The sequence below is a fragment of the Oncorhynchus mykiss genome, chromosome 19, assembly GCF_057628025.1.
Source record: "Oncorhynchus mykiss isolate SJ-2025 chromosome 19, ASM5762802v1, whole genome shotgun sequence".
NCBI lineage: Eukaryota > Metazoa > Chordata > Actinopteri > Salmoniformes > Salmonidae > Oncorhynchus > Oncorhynchus mykiss.
The window spans coordinates 17,131,890-17,147,900 of NC_143040.1; the positions used below are offsets into that span (position 1 = coordinate 17,131,890).

A 16,011-nucleotide genomic window follows, 5' to 3' on the forward strand; every position below is an offset into this window, starting at 1 on the left:
GATGTATGTTTCTGGACGGTGCACTATGTTGACAAAATTACCGAGCAGCGCAGATTACTCTTCCATTTGAGATGGGCACTCCTCCCTCCCAGCTTTCGCTGGATGACGTGCCGGGTTTTACCCGGTTCAACCCGGGCCAGTGTAAAATAACTCAATCAATCGGTAATTTCTCTTGTATTTTCCCATCTCGAGACACTTCATTACCCAGCGTTACCTGGGAGTTTTGACGTCATTTAGATGAAAAAATGGCGGCGGGCAGTAGCTCAAACGTGAACGAAAATATTCCAGTTTTTGAGTATAAAGACATAAACACCAAACCATTCCACGTTGGCTCATTCAGAACCGCATGGCTTGAGAAATTGAAACCAATTGACTATTCCTACGAGGATAAATACGAAGAGAATGAAGATGCCGACTTTGCAAAGGAAATGGGAATCGCACCAGAAACGTTGGATGAACTGAAAGCTATCTGCAGGTTTGTACAGTAAGGGGTAGTTATAAATGTATTTGCTACTCTAGCTAGGTAGCTGAAAATCCATTGTCTGTCTAGTTGACAAGCAGTAACTTCTCAATGTGCTAGTTATCGTTTGTCAATAATAATGTGTTTGTTGTTGAACTTCAGCGTCTGTAGTAGTGGACCAGGGATATAACTTCCCTTTGTTTTTGTTTTATGACGCATTTTAGAATATTGGTCAAAACTAGTGGTATCAGAGATGTTCTGTGAACTTCACATTGTTGATTTTTTTTCTCCAGCGTTGACACTCTTCGGGGTCAAGCTGAAGATGAGCCTCTTGACACCAACGTTGTGCCACCTGACCCCACTCTTCAAACACTAATGTAAAACATTACAACGTTTTTACTATACAAATGATATCCTAGACCATTTCCACATGACAAATGCGCCAATTCCATGTTCTGCAGACAGTTACTCATGAACTGCATTAAAAAAGTGTTGCCTTGTTGATGTTCAGACAGAGGAAGAAGAAGCAGGACTACAAAGGCACCCTGAGGATCGATAAGATAAGCAGAGTTGACCACTACCAAGACGAACTGGTTAGTTATACCCTGTGAAAGTAACCACCCCTTCCGTTTTAAGTCATTTAAGATATATAAACGTATATTTGTTTGAGGATGAATTTACTTCTACCAGGTGTTTGCGTTGCAGACCATTGCACACATTTTTTTTGCCCATTGAATATCATAAAAAAAAAGCCTACAAAAGTTCAAAAACTTCAAGGCTACTTCTTGGAAAACAATGCATCCCTTGAATAGAGTATAACCTGTTGATGTAACCTGTAGCGTGACTGACACCCAGAAGTCTACACACCCAGACCCCTGGGTCATATTCTTCAGTTTGGTGCCAGATGAACACGACCGACAAGAGCTAAGACCCTGTTTTTAGAAATTTGATTGACTTGTGTGTTTGATTTTTCTAGGAGAGCCTAGCGGTGGGGAAAAGGCCTGAGGACCCTGCTGACTTGGTGCCAGAAGGGGAGATAATTTTGAGCATCAACGTTCTCTACCCAGCCATATTTGAGAGAGTACGTGCAGTTTCACTTCTTCGATTCCAAGTCTTTGTGAGAATCACCAAAAGTTGAAAAGCCTAATTCCAACAATCTCCATCATTAAACACAACAATAATGTGCTTTTGTAAGACATGTACATTCTTTGCCTATTAATCTCATTTATACCATGGAATTGTTGAATACCCATTTCTGATTGGCTTAAAGGGCATTCTAGAGCATGCATTATTTTCCTATAACGTACATTCTCTTCCAGTTTAGGTATGTGAGGCCCCACATGACCCTTCAGATGCTGGGCTCCCATAGTCTGGTGGACCTGAGGGACGCTATCTGCTGTATCAGCGACCTGCAGGTCTTTGGAGAGTTCAGCAACACGCCCGACATGGCACCGGACTTCATCAGCAAGGTGACACGCACACAAAGAGATCGAGCTCAAACCATACTATTGTAATGGTAGGTGGGTGCTTATATTTCCCTGTTTCACACATGTACACGTGTGTATTATACACGTGTGAAATGGAAATGTATTTTTTGCGTATCCCAACTCCCCCTGAGACGCCCTCAGAGATTGGGGTCACGGCCAGGGGTCAGCCATTATCAGCGGCGACCCTGGAGCAATTAGGGTCGAAGTCTTTGCTCAAGGGCACATAGGCAGGTTTTTCACGTTGTTGGCTCGGGGGGTTCGAACTAGCAGCTGACGCTAGGCTTCCGTCGGAATGTGTATCCATAGTCGGTAGACAGTTCGTCTTAAGAAGTCGTCCCTTACATCACAGAGCAGTGCACAACAAACTAATGAATCCAAATGTTAGATGCTACCACCCCACTTCCAAAACCCAACATTCAGTAGATGTGTAACGGATGTGAAACGGCTAGCTAGTTAGCGGTGGTGCGCGCTAATAGCGTTTCAATCGGTGACGTCACTTGCTCTGAGACCTTGAAGTAGTAGTTCCCTTTGCTCTGCAAGGGCCGCGGCTTTTGTGGAGCGATGGGTAACGATGCTTCGTGGGTGACTGTTGTTGATGTGTGCAGAGGGTCCCTGGTTCGAGCCCGGGCAGGGGCGAGGGGACGGACTAAAGTTATACTGTTACAGATGCCAGTAGATTTCTTGTGCACGGCTCGGTGACATAAAGGACGACTTCTCAAGAAGAACCGTCTAGTCATCATGGATATACAGTACGTTCCAACGTGGAACACGTGCTGCTACACAGGTAGTCATTGATTGTGAGTCTTGGAGCACATTGACTATGGAATACAATTAGTAACAAATGAGATAATAAGGATGTCTAAGTTGGGAGCTACTCAGCCACACACTCACAGAGAGTATAAGCCTACATAATAGGACTTGATCATCATGTCGGTGTTGGGTGAACCTTTTCACTGTCTGTTTCAGGATCATTTCAAATCCGCCTTCTTCTACTTTGAAGGGGTCTTCTACAATGACATGCGTCACCCTGAGTGTCAGGACATGAGCGAGTAAGTGGCTCTCTCTCTTCTTTCTCGCTTTCTGACATCCAACTGTCATCTGGCTACATCGACTGGACTGACTGAACACTTCAGACTAGGCTTACTTGAACTCACCTTAGCTGATCCTGTGAGAGAACATCTGTGGAAATGGGCCTGTAGAAGCCAGGGAGTAACCCGAAAAAGACAAAAGCCAGGCCTGTATATTGCAGAGACGATACTGTAGAGAGTGAGAGGTAGGGGCAGATCCACAAAGAATTAAGACGATACTGTAGAGAGTGAGAGGTAGGGGCAGATCCACAAAGAAATAAGACAATACTGTAGAGAGTGAGAGGTAGGGGCAGATCCACAAAGAATTAAGACAAGTAGAGAGTGAGAGGTAGGGGCAGATCCACAAAGAATTAAGACAAGTAGAGAGTGAGAGGTAGGGGCAGATCCACAAAGAATTAAGACAATACTGTAGAGAGTGAGAGGTAGGGGCAGATCCACAAAGAATTAAGACAATACTGTAGAGAGTGAGAGGTAGGGGCAGATCCACAAAGAATTAAGACAATACTGTAGAGAGTGAGAGGTAGGGGCAGATCCACAAAGAATTAAGACGATACTGTAGAGAGTGAGAGGTAGGGGCAGATCCACAAAGAATTAAGACAATACTGTAGAGAGTGAGAGGTAGGGGCAGATCCACAGAGAATTAAGACAAAACTGTAGAGAGTGAGAGGTAGAGGTAGATCCACAAAGAATTAAGACAATACTTTTTTCAGCCATAGAACTCTATATTGGATCGGAGATGGAGGTTTTAGGTGCAGAATATTGCATTCGGTTTGCCTAACTATGACCCAGACTAAACTATATGCCTGGGTTAACCTTGGGGATGTGTCAGCGGAATCAACAGATGTTAGATTGTAATGTGCCACAATCCAGTAATTAAAAATGTCAAACCAGGCCACAAGACCCATTGGAAATAGGAAAAAATGTTCTTCATGCACTTAGCCATTTGCTCAGTATCTGCTATATCTAATGGATATTCATATGCATTTTATTGATGAACTGGAAACAACCTTTTGAGTTTATTTGTTAAGTTTATTTTATTTTGACAGGGACAGTGCACATTAATCAACGTTTCAGTAAAAGTGTCGGTTTTAGCCAGCCGGCTAATTTTCAACCGCAGTCCCTAGGCAGGTTATTAAAAACAATTACAATATAGACAATCATTGAGCAGTGAGCACACGCAGAGCAACATAGAACAAGCAAGACGTAGCACACAGACAGAGCAACACAGAACAAAAAGCAACAAGACAAAATGCATAAAAGCAACAGTGTTTCCACACCTCATAAGCTACAGACAACATGGAAAGCGGCAATACACAGCTAGGGATTATGTTCACATTTCTGATTGGCCTTTAGCCATGTATTCATACATTTTGTGAAAGTGTGATAGGTGGTGCAGTTATGTGTGTCTGATGGCAGTGTATTCCAGACATGGGAAGCTCTCACAGAGAAAGCAGATTTACTAAAGGTGCTTTTCCTTAAGGGAACTATACAGTCACCTCTCATGGCAGACCTTGTGGATCTGCTGCCATATGTCTGGGTTTTCTGTTTAACAAAAATACTGAGTGGAGGGGGAGCCAGGCCATTTAGGATCTTGAATACAAGACGTGTCGGTGTATTGCACAAGATTTTCCCAACTCAGGAGCTCATGCTTTCTGAGGCTGTAACAGTGATGATGGCTATTGGGCTTCCTATCAAGCACTTTGAGAGCCTGTTTGTAGACAGACTGAATGGGTTTTAATATTGTACAGCAAGCTTGGGCCCAACTAGTCAAGCAGTATGACAAGTGGGGGAGTATCATAGATTTATAGTACAGTTTTGCTACCTCCTGTAGTCAAACAATTTCGTATAAAACAGGAATTAGCTAGGTTGAATTTAGTTATTTGAATTACCTTTTTCACCTGCTCTTTAAAAGAGAGGTTGGAATCAAGTATGATGCCAAGGTACTTAATCAGATACCACCTGGAGCTTCTCACCTGACACAGACATCTGGCTCAGTAGCATCTGTTACCCTCTTTGTGAAGAACATGCAGACAATTGTTTTCACATTGAGATGCAAACACGAGTCACTGAGCCACTTTGTAACTTGGACCATTACAGTAGTGAGTTCTTGTGCAGCTTGTTGTTTGCTCTTTGCATGCACATATATCACTATCATCTGCATACATTTGAACTTCAGACCCAGTACAGACAGAAGACAGATCATTACACAGGCTGAACAGGAGGGGCCCCAGTATTGACCCTTGTGGCACACCCACATCATGGCTTAGAGTGGGCGACAGCTCATTGCTCACTCCGACACACTGAGTTCTGTCTTCAAGGTATGATTTCATCCATCTCAAGGCATTGGGGGGAAAAATTGAACTTGGACAATTTTGTGATGAGAATCTCATGGTTAACAGTATCAAAAGCCTTCCTTAGGTCTAGAAACACGGCCCTAACAACGCCCCCTTTGTCCATCTTGAACTTCACAATTTCCAAAAGAAAGCAGTTGGCCTTTTCTGTGGAGTGTTTCGCTCTGAAGCCAAACAGCATGGAGTGTAATGTGAAGGGGCTGTTGAGGTGAGCAATCAGTTGTTCTGCTACACACTTTTCAACGACCTTCGACACCACAGGTAGTATACTGATGGGCCTGTAGTTACTCACGTTAGCAGAGTCGCCCGATTTAAAGATGGCCGTTATTATGGCTGACTTCCATACCCTTGGAAAAACCCCCAGACCAATAGATGTGTTGGTGACCTTAGTAATTGGGCCAATGAGTGACTCTTTGTAGTTTCTAAGAAAGGTAGAGTCCAGCGTTCTTTAGTGAGCTAATCACCTTTAAGCCCAAGTATAATCAAATCATTTCTCAGACAATGCTAGTAAGTATACTGTACAAAAGTATGAACACAACATGTAAAGTGTTGGTCTCTCATGAAACATGAGCTGAAATAAAAGATCCCAGAAATGTTTCATACACACACAGCCTATTTCTCTAAAATGTTGTGCACACATTTGTTGCCAAGATAATCCATCCACCCACCTAACAGGTGTGTCATATCAAGAAGCTGATTAAACAGCATGATCGTTACACAGGTGCACATTGTGCTGGGAACAATAAAAGGCCACTCTAAAATGTGCAGTTTTGTCACTCAACACAATGCCACAGATATCTCAAATTTTGAGGGAGCGTGCAATTGGCATGCTGACTGTAATAATGTCCACCAGAGCTGTTTAGGGCCTAATTCATTTATTTCAATATGAACTGTAACTCAGCAAAATCTTAAATTGTTGCGCTTTTAGATTTTTGTTCTGTGTAAATTTAAGATGAATTTCCAAAGCGTATTTTCTGGGTGTTGGAGTTCGTTTCTCTTCCTCTACTTTCTACTGTACTTTTCAAATTGGACAATAAAGTTGCATTGTACTATATTTCCAGGACCACCATTGAATGGGCAAAGACCAGAGACTTCCCCACATTCCACAAGGCCAAGATGGAGGACACCAGGTTCTACGACCTGAAGGTGAAGGTGGGATACCCCTACCTCTTCTGTCACCAGGGAGACTGCGAGCACGTTGTCATCATCACCGATATCAGGTCAGAGGTCATTTTGTCATCCATATTGATACCTGGATTTTGAGCTTTGACTTGGTATGTCATTTCCCCCTACACTGAGCTCCAAAAGTATTGGGACAGTGACACGTTTGCTGTTTTGGCTCTGTACTCCAGCACTTTGGATTATAAATGATACAACTATGATGTTAAAGTGCAGACTGTCAGCTTTAATTTGAGGGTACTTTTATCCTTATCGGGTGAACCATTCAGAAATTACTGCACTTTGTGTACGTAGTCTCCCCATTTTAGGGGGCCAAACGTATTGTGACAAATTCACGTAAAATGTTTATTTGGTCCCATGTTCATAGCACGCAATGACTATATCAAACTTGTGACTCGACACATTTTTGGGATGCATTTGCTGTTTGTTTTTTGTTGTGTTTCAGATTTATTTTGTGCCCAATAGAAATTCATGGTAAATAATGTGTCATTTACAATAAAAGTGACTCAAATGACACTACATTATTTACCATGAATTTCTATCGGGCACAAAATAATCTCAAACACAACCAAAACAATCAGCATATGCAAGAGCGAATATAGTAGACAGTTGCTGTCAAAAACAGATATGTGCTTTGTGTCGTCCTTTTGGTGGACCTGTTAATGACATCCTCTCTGGATGTTCTCACTTTATTTAGTGTGTCATTAGGTAACTTGACAGTACACCTGTTTATTTGAAGTAAAAAACGCAGAGTGACATCCTCTCAGGTGATGTGCAGTGAACTTGTTGAACTTAAAGAAATGTGTTTAAAGTCAAAATATGTATAAAAAAAAAATTAAAAAAAACTTTTCGGGGAGGCTTGAGTTTGAACTTTTGACAGTTCAAACAGTTGGTAAGTTTTGTAGTGAACTTGTGGAAGTGTTGTGAGCGTGTGACCCCCCTTGTAGAAGGAACATAAAAGCAATTTCAAATCACACTTGAAATGCTTGTGTTTCTAGTTCTGACAGTGCAGCAATATCTAACATGTAATCTAACAATTCCACAACGACTACCTAATACACACACATCTAAGTAAAGGAATGGGATAAGAATATATACATATAAATATATGGATGCGCAATGGGAGCGACCATAGGCAAGATGTAATAGATGGTATAAAATACAGTTTATACATATGAAGTTAGTAATGCAAGATCTGAACATTATTAAAGTGACTAGTGATCCGTTTATTAAAGTGGCCAATGATTTCAAGTCTGTGTAGGCAGCAGCCACTCTGGTTTAGTGATGGCTGTTTAGCAGTCTGATGGCCTTGAGATAGACGCTGTCTCTCGGTCCCAGCTTTGATGCACCTGTACTGACCTTGCCTTCTGGATGATAGCGGGGTGAACAGGCAGTGGCTCGGTGGTTGTTGTCCTTGATGATCTTTTTGGCCTTCCTGTGACATCGGGTGGTGTAGGTGTCCTGGAGGGCAGGTAGTTTGGCCCTGGTGATGCGCTGTGCAGACCGCACCACCCTCGAGAGCCTTGCGGTTGAGGGCGGTGCAGTTGCCGTACCAGGCTGTGATACAGCCCGACAGGATGCTCTCAATTGTGAATCTGTAAAAGTTTGTCAGGGTTTTAGGTGACCTGTTGTTGCGCCGTCTTCACCACACTGTTTGTGTGGGTGGACCATTTAATTTTGTCTGTGATGTGTATGCCCAGGAACTTAAGTTTCCACCTTCTCCACTGCTGTCCCTTCAATGTGGATAGGGGGGGGTGCTCCCTCTGCTGTTTCCTGAAGTCCATGATCATCTCGTTTTGTTGATGTTGAGTGAGAGGTTGTTTTCCTGACACCACACTCCGAGTGCCCTCACCACCTCCCTGTAGGCTGTCTTGTGGTTGTTGGTAATCAAGCCTATTACTGTTGTCGTCTGCAAACTTGATGATTGAGTTGGAGGCGTGCGTGGTCACGCAGTCATGGGTGAACGGAGTACAGAAGGGGGGTGAGCACGCACTCTTGTGTTGAGGATCAGCGAAGTGGACAGTTGTTTCTGACATTCACCACCTGGGGGGCGGCCCGTCAGGAAGTCCAGGACCCGGTTGCTCAGGGCGCGGTTGAGACCCAGTGCCTCAAGCTTAACGATAAGCTTGGAGAGTACTATGACGTTGAATGCTGAGCTATAGTCAATGAACAGCATTCTTACATAGGTATTCCTCTTGTCCAGATGGGATAGGGAAGTGTGCAGCGTGACGGCGATTGCATCGTCTGTGGACCTATTGGGGCGGTAAGCAAATTGAAGTGGGTCTAGGGTGACCGGTAAGGTGGTGGTGATATGATCCTTGCCTAGTCTCTCAAAGCACTTTGATGACAGAAATGAGTGCTACAGTGCAGTAGTAATTTAGTTCAGTGCCTTCTTGGGTACAGGAACATTGGTGGCTATCTTGAAGCATATGGGGACAGCAGACTGGGATAGAGAGAGATTGAATAGCCGGCTGGTCTGAGTACGCGGTCTGGGCCGGCGGCCTTGCAAGGGTTAACACGTTTAAATGTCTTACTCACGTCGTCTATGGAGAAGGAGAGCCCACAGTCCTTGGTAGCGGGCAGCATCCTTGGCAGTGTATTATCCTCAATATTATCCTAGTTTGTATTATCCTAGTTTGAATGATCCTAGTTTGTATGATCCTAGTTTGTATTATCCTAGTTTGAATGATCCTAGTTTGAATGATCCTAGTTTGAATGATCCTAGTTTGAATGATCCTAGTTTGAATGATCCTAGTTTGAATGATCCTAGTTTGAATGATCCTAGTTTGAATGATCCTAGTTTGAATGATCCTAGTTTGAATTACCCTAGTTTGTATTATCCTAGTTTGTTTGGAAGCAAGATGTCAGTGTCTGTGACGTGGCTGGTTTTCCTTTTGTAGTCTGTGATTGTCTGTAGACCCTGCCACATACGTCTCGTGTCTGAGCCGTTGAATTGCGACTCCACTTTGTCTCTATACTGACATTTCACTTGTTTGATTGCCTTGCGGAGGGAATAACTACACTGTTTGTATTCGGCCATATTCCCAGTCACCTTTCCATGGTTAAATGTGGTGGTTTGCACTGTCTGTTTTGCGTGAATGCTGCCATCTGTCCACGGTTTCTGTTTAGGGTAGGTTCTAATAGTCCCAGTAGGTACAACATCTCCTATACGCTTCCTTATAAGCTCACTCAGACTTGGCATATACTTCAATATTATTCTCTGAGGCTACCCGGAACATGTCCCAGTCTGCGTGATCAAAACAATCTTGAAGCGTGGATTCTGATTGGTCAGACCAGCGTTGAATAGTCCTTAGCACGGGTACATCCTGTTAGAGTTTCTGCCTGTAGGAAGGGAAGAGCAAAATGGAGTCCACCACATTTGCCGAAAGGAGGGTTGGGGAGGGCGTTGTATGCATCGCGGAAGTTAGAGTAGCAATGACCCAATGTTTTTCCAGCGTGATCAATATGCTGATAGAATTTAGGTAGCCATGTTCTCAAATGAGCTTTTTTTTTAAATCCCCAGCTACAAAAAAAATGCAGCCTCCGGATATATGGTTTCCAGTCTAGTGAAGTTCCTTGAGGGCCGTCGTGGTATCGGCTTGAGGGGGGATATACACGGCTGTGACAATAACCGAGTAGAACTCGGTCAGCAACTGAGAGTCATTATAGGTCGGGTGAGCAGAAGGACTTGAGTTCCTGTCTGTTGTTACAATTACACCATGAGTTGTTAATCATGAAACACAAGCCCTTCTTCCCGGAGAGATGTTTATTCCTGTCGGCGCGACGCACAAAGAATCGACTCTGACAGCATATCCCGAGAGAGCCATGTTTCCGTGAAACTGTATGTTAGAATCCCTGATATCTCTCTGGAAAGCAACCCTTGCCCTAATATCATCTACCTTGTTGTCTAGAGACTGGACATTAGCAAGTAATATACTCAGAAGCGGTGGGTGGTGTGCGCGCCTCCCAAGTCTAACCTGAAGACCGCTCCATCTACCTCTTCTCCGGCGGCGTTGTTTTGGGTCAGCCTTTGGAATCAGTTCAAATGCCCTGGGTGGTTCAGACAAAGGATCCGCCTCGGGAAGGTCGTATTCCTGGTCGTAGTGCTGGGAAGTTGATGTCGCTCTGATATCCAATAATTCTTCCTGGCTGTATGTATGATTTTCTGGGCTAACAATGTAAGGAATGATGCATAAAAAAAACAAAATACTGCAAAGTTTCCTAAGGCCTAGAAGCGAGGCAGCCCTCTCTGACAGCCATTTTGGTCAACCCGGGTAGGTTTGCCTGTGTATAAGTAAGTCTTAGGCTTGTCCTGTGAACACTACGAGTGAGAAGAAACCTCGAGAAAGAGGAACAGAACTCTAAAGAAGAAGAAAAACATGGAGTTGTCACTTACTGACACACACGTGATGACCGTAACATCGAAAGTAGGATGATGCCGGCTTCAACAGAAAAAGGGCTTAGTGTAAATCAGCACTACACAAAATTGTTTTCTACATTTGTGCAGAACCCAAATACTATCCATAAAGGTGCTGGGAGATCAAGTGGTTATGTCTAATGGACAGCTATGGGGTTTGATTACCCAGCCTGTAGAGCGAAGCTCTATACCTTAGCCGAAGAAGAAGAATATACAGACCAAACCTTGAGTGGAATACAGGCTTGAGGACTAGGATGTGTTTCACAAGGTGGTGTGTTATGAGCTGAGAGTTAGCTAAAAAGGTTATTTATACCTTGTACAAGGGGTAGGAGGGTAAGGGTTATTTATACCTTGTAGGAGGGTAAGGGTTACTTATATATTGTACAAGGGGTAGGAGGGCAAGTGGGGGTGTTCGGTTACAGTCAGTCCCAGGTCAAAGACAGACATGCTCTTCTCTAAGAACAGTAATTAGAACAGTCTTTTCATATTGCATAGAAAACTTTAATTGTAATATGTATGCTTACATTTCTGTACCAAAGATTTAAGAAAATGTTATTTACCTTTTAATAAAATCTTTCTCTAGATCTGTCTCTCCCCGCTCTGTTTCTGTCTCTACACAAGAGCCAATGGGTTCTTGGGATGTGTGTCAAATCAAAATCCAATTATATTTGTCACATGCGCTGACTACAAAAGGTGTAGTTCTTACTGTGAAATGCTTACTTATACAAGCCCTTAACCAACAACGCAGTTAAGAAAAATTGGATTTTAGAAAATATTTTTTAAATTAAAATTAAAAAAAAAAAAAAAATGTAACCATAACGAGGCTATATACAGGGGGTACTGGTGCGGGGGGGGGGGGGGGGCGTGTCAGGTTTCAAGCAGGGGTATTTACAAGCAGCGACGTGTCTGCAAGCTCGGAACTCTAGGCGTCTAACAGATAACGCCTTAATGAGTTCAATATTATGAACTTAGGGTGACCCTAGGTTCACAACATGCCTAATGACCTGGGCAGCCACAATGTTTCTGCTTATGAAGCAATAAATGATTGACAGGCTTAAAACCACCTAAAAAATATAATTATACTCTTTAACGATGTGTTCTTTACTAATGACTTAAACAGAATTTTACTCCCTTAATAACCTTTTACTGCAGTGGGCTAAATCAGGGTCACAGGGTGATTTCTTGGGAGTCTTAAACAAATCTACTTTGAAACAGAAGTATACACATGACACACACATTGTTATGGGCTTAAAAAAAAGACAGTTTACTAGCAAATGTATTAAAATGAAACACCTCATTTACTTATAGCAAAAGGGTCTAAATGCTTGAGACTCAATTGAGCTCAGGTGCATCCTGTTTCCATTGATCATCCTTGATGTTTCTACAACTTGATTGGAGGCCACCTGTGGTAAATTCAATTGATTGGACATGATTTGGAAAGGCACACGCCTGTCTGTATAAGGTCCCACAGTTGACAGTGCATGCCAGAACAAAAACAATGCCATGAGGTCGACAGAATTGTCCGTAGAGCTCCGAGAATTGTTGAGGCACAGATATGGGGAAGGGTACCAAAAAATGTCTGCAGCATTGAAGGTCCCCAAGAACTCAGTGGCCTCCATTCTTAAATGGAATACGTTTGGAACCACCAAGACCCTTCCTAGAACTGGCTGCCTGACCAAAATGAGCAATCGGGGGAGAAGGGCCTTGGTCAGGGAGGTGACCAATGGTTGATGGTTACTCTGACAGAGCTCCAGAGTTCCTCTGTGGAGATGGTTGTCCTTCTGGAAGGTTCTCCCATCTCTGCAGCACTCTATCAATCAGGTCTTTATTGTAGAGTGGCAAGACGGAAGCCACTCCTCAGTAAAAGGCACATGACAGCCCGCTTTGAGTTTGCCAAAAGGCACCTGACCATAAGAAACAAGATTCTCTGGTCTGATGAAACCAAGATGGAATTCAGGACAAAGAGTTCAGTGTCACATCTGGAGAAGCATGGTGGTGGTAGCATCATGCTGTGGGGATATTTTTCAGCGGAAAGGACTGGGAGACTAGTCAGGATCGAGGGAAAGATGAATGGCGCAAAGTACAGAGATCCTTGATGAAAACCTGCTCCAGAGCGCTCAGGACCTCAGACTGGGGCGAAGGTTCACCTTCCAACAGGACAACGACCCTAAGCACACAGCCAAGACAACCCAGGAGTGGCTTCGGGACATGTCCTTGAGTGGCCCAGCCAGAGCCTGGACTTGAACCCGATCGACCATCTCTGGAGAGACCTGAAAATAGCTGTGCAGCGACGCTCCCCATCCAACCTGACAGAGCTTGAGAGGCTCTGCAGAGAAGAATGGGAGAAACTCCCTAAATACAGGTGTGCCAAGCTTGTAGCGTCATACCCAAGAATAATTGAGGCCGTAATCGCTGCCGAAGGTGCTTCAACAAAGTACTGTGTAAAGGGTCTGAATACTTATACAAAAAAAAATATTACATTTACATATTTTGCAAACATTTCTAAAAACCATTTTGGGGTATTGTGTGTAGATTGAGTGGGGGGAAAAAACATTTGATCAATTTTAGAATAAGGCTGTAACGTAACAAAATATGAAAAAAGTCAAGGGGTCTGAATACTTTCCGAATGTACAAAAAGTGTTAATTTCTAAACGGGTCACCCGATATGAATGAAATTAAGCTCAAATTTAAGTTGACAGTCTACACTTTAACCTTAGTCATTTAAATCATTTAAAAATCAAAGTGCCGACTACAGAGCCAAAATATGTTGCTGTATCTATGCGAAATCAATGTGTCAGAAATCGGTTCACCTTACTCATATCGGTACTGTGAAGAAGGCCAGATTTCTGGTAAGACAGCAGGTCAGGGGAAAGTGCTGCCCTTTCTAGATGAATAGGATAAAGTCATATCTTTGATCAATTCACTCACATGATAAAGAGCCTTGAGGCTTTCCAATTGATCTATATTGTAGGTCAGCCTTTTCAGCTTTCTGAGACTGATTTGATTTAAGTTTTAGCCTTCTTCTGACTGGTTTTCTTTGCTGGAGGCACTAACTGTGCATGAAGGCTGGTTTTGTGGCGTGATGTTTCCAAGAAGGCCTCAGCCTCAGTGCTGCCAGTAAAACTGTTACAAAACTGTGCTGGCTCAGATATTTTCCCATCACTTTGTCCTTTTCAACACAGTTTTTATTTATTTAACCTTTATTTTGACAAGGAGTCAAGGCTGAGATCAAGGTCTCTTTTCCAGATGAGCCGTTTTAATACAGTACAGAATACACATTCATTCAAAAAGAATTGTGATAGTGTTTTGCTTTTCATGTATTGTTGGGTTGTTTTAAAATACACTGTTCACTAAAAGATCCCCTAAGAGCCATCACATGCCCTAGACCAGTGTTTTCCAAACTCTGTCCTCTGGACCCCAACGGGTGCACGTTTTGGTTTTTGCCCTAGAACTACACAACTGATTCATCAACCTTTTGATCATTTGAATCAGCTGTGTAGTATTAGGGCAAAAAACAAAATGTGCACCCCTTGGGATCCAGAGGACCGCGTTTTGGGGGAAAAAGTGCCCCAGGCCTACAGCACAGGGGTCAAGCTCATTCCACGGAGGACCGAGTGTTCGCTCCTCCCTTGTACTTGATTGATTAAGGTTAGCAATTAGTAAATAACTCTCCTCACCTGGTTGTTCAGGTCTTCATTAATAGGAAAAACAAAAACCAGCAGACACTAGGCCCTCCATGGAATGAGTTTGACACCCCTGCACTGAGGCACCAATTCATCATATTTGTGCATTGGAGATCATTCCACGCTAAAGGTGAAAGGTTCCAGCCACTGTGGTAGATGTGTAACAAGGCTTGGTTTGGTTTCATTAGTGTGGACATGGTATGTTTTATTTTATCCCTGCTCAATGTTTCCAGACTGGCTCATAAGGATGACTGCCTGGATAGGAAGTTGTACCCTCTCCTTACCCACAAGCACAGGGTCATGACCAGAAAGTGCGCTGTGTGTCACGTCTACATCGGCAGGTGTGTAGAAAAAATATCACCATTCTCTTTTTACATGACCTGGCCAAAAAAACATATCCCTAACAATTGACTGTACATTAGTTTAAATTCATTACAAGTTGTCAGTGTACTAATTTGACTTTTTTTTCCCAGATGGTTAACCACAAATGATCCATTTGCCCCAAATGACCCGTGTCTCTTCTGTGAGCGATGCTTCCGCATGCTTCACTATGACGAGAAAGGAAACAAACTAGGACAGTTCCTGGCCTACCCTTATGTGGACCCTGGGGCCTTCAACTGAGACCGTCCTGTTTCTCCCTCCTACTGCTGTGCAGTATTAGTAATGGCACATAGGGCACATTTCTGTTGGCATTAAAGCACTTTATTTACTGTTCTATTTGTCTTGGGATTCATGATCACATGGAAATGTTTTTGTTGTAGTCATAGAATTGTAAAGCTCATAGACTGTTCATTTCGGATAGATGAACCTTCAGTGGTGAGCTGGTGGTGTCACCAGCTCATGCTACTCATGAGAAGTTCACTTGAATGATTATAGCTCGTACGAAGAATTGGTTTCACTAATTAAAGTGGAAATCAGTGGGACAACACCCTTCTGTCTTCTACCTCTGGATAGGGATATCACGCCCTGCAAAAGCTCGAGTGGTGACTTGGAAGGGCACTCTAGCAACATCTTGATTCAAAACACATCAATGGAATAATCTTAACCGATCTGTTAAGCTACTGATGGCCATTTTAGACCGGAAAGCTCAGATCTGAGGCTAATAGTTTTCCGTGTGACCTGTTGACTTGACACAGTACTATTGATAGAAGCAATTTATTTGAATGCGTACAGATGAGGTCAATTATATTGGCGCCACTTGTACTTTGCAGTAGAGCAGAATGTTCTGCTTTCTCTTACCCTGTAGGCACCTGCAACTTACTACAGGTGACAAATGACTTAATGAGACTCATTGCCTCCAAATGAATGAATTTTGAATAAGCTAGTCTAGGCCATTTGACTTAAGT

At 43.1% G+C, this 16,011-nt stretch overlaps 1 protein-coding gene across 1 annotated transcript; it reads left to right on the top strand.

The window, feature by feature from the left end:
• The first annotated feature begins 97 nt into the window (after positions 1-97).
• On the top strand, positions 98-15,380 carry LOC110497332 (snRNA-activating protein complex subunit 3). The gene is made up of 9 exons (XM_036954094.2): positions 98-475; positions 754-837; positions 972-1,053; positions 1,437-1,541; positions 1,780-1,929; positions 2,914-2,996; positions 6,448-6,606; positions 14,899-15,006; positions 15,139-15,380. Exons 1-9 carry the CDS (start codon positions 246-248, stop codon positions 15,284-15,286), a joined length of 1,149 nt encoding a protein of 382 aa, XP_036809989.2. The 5' UTR covers positions 98-245; the 3' UTR covers positions 15,287-15,380.
• Positions 15,381-16,011: the final 631 nt, after the last annotated feature.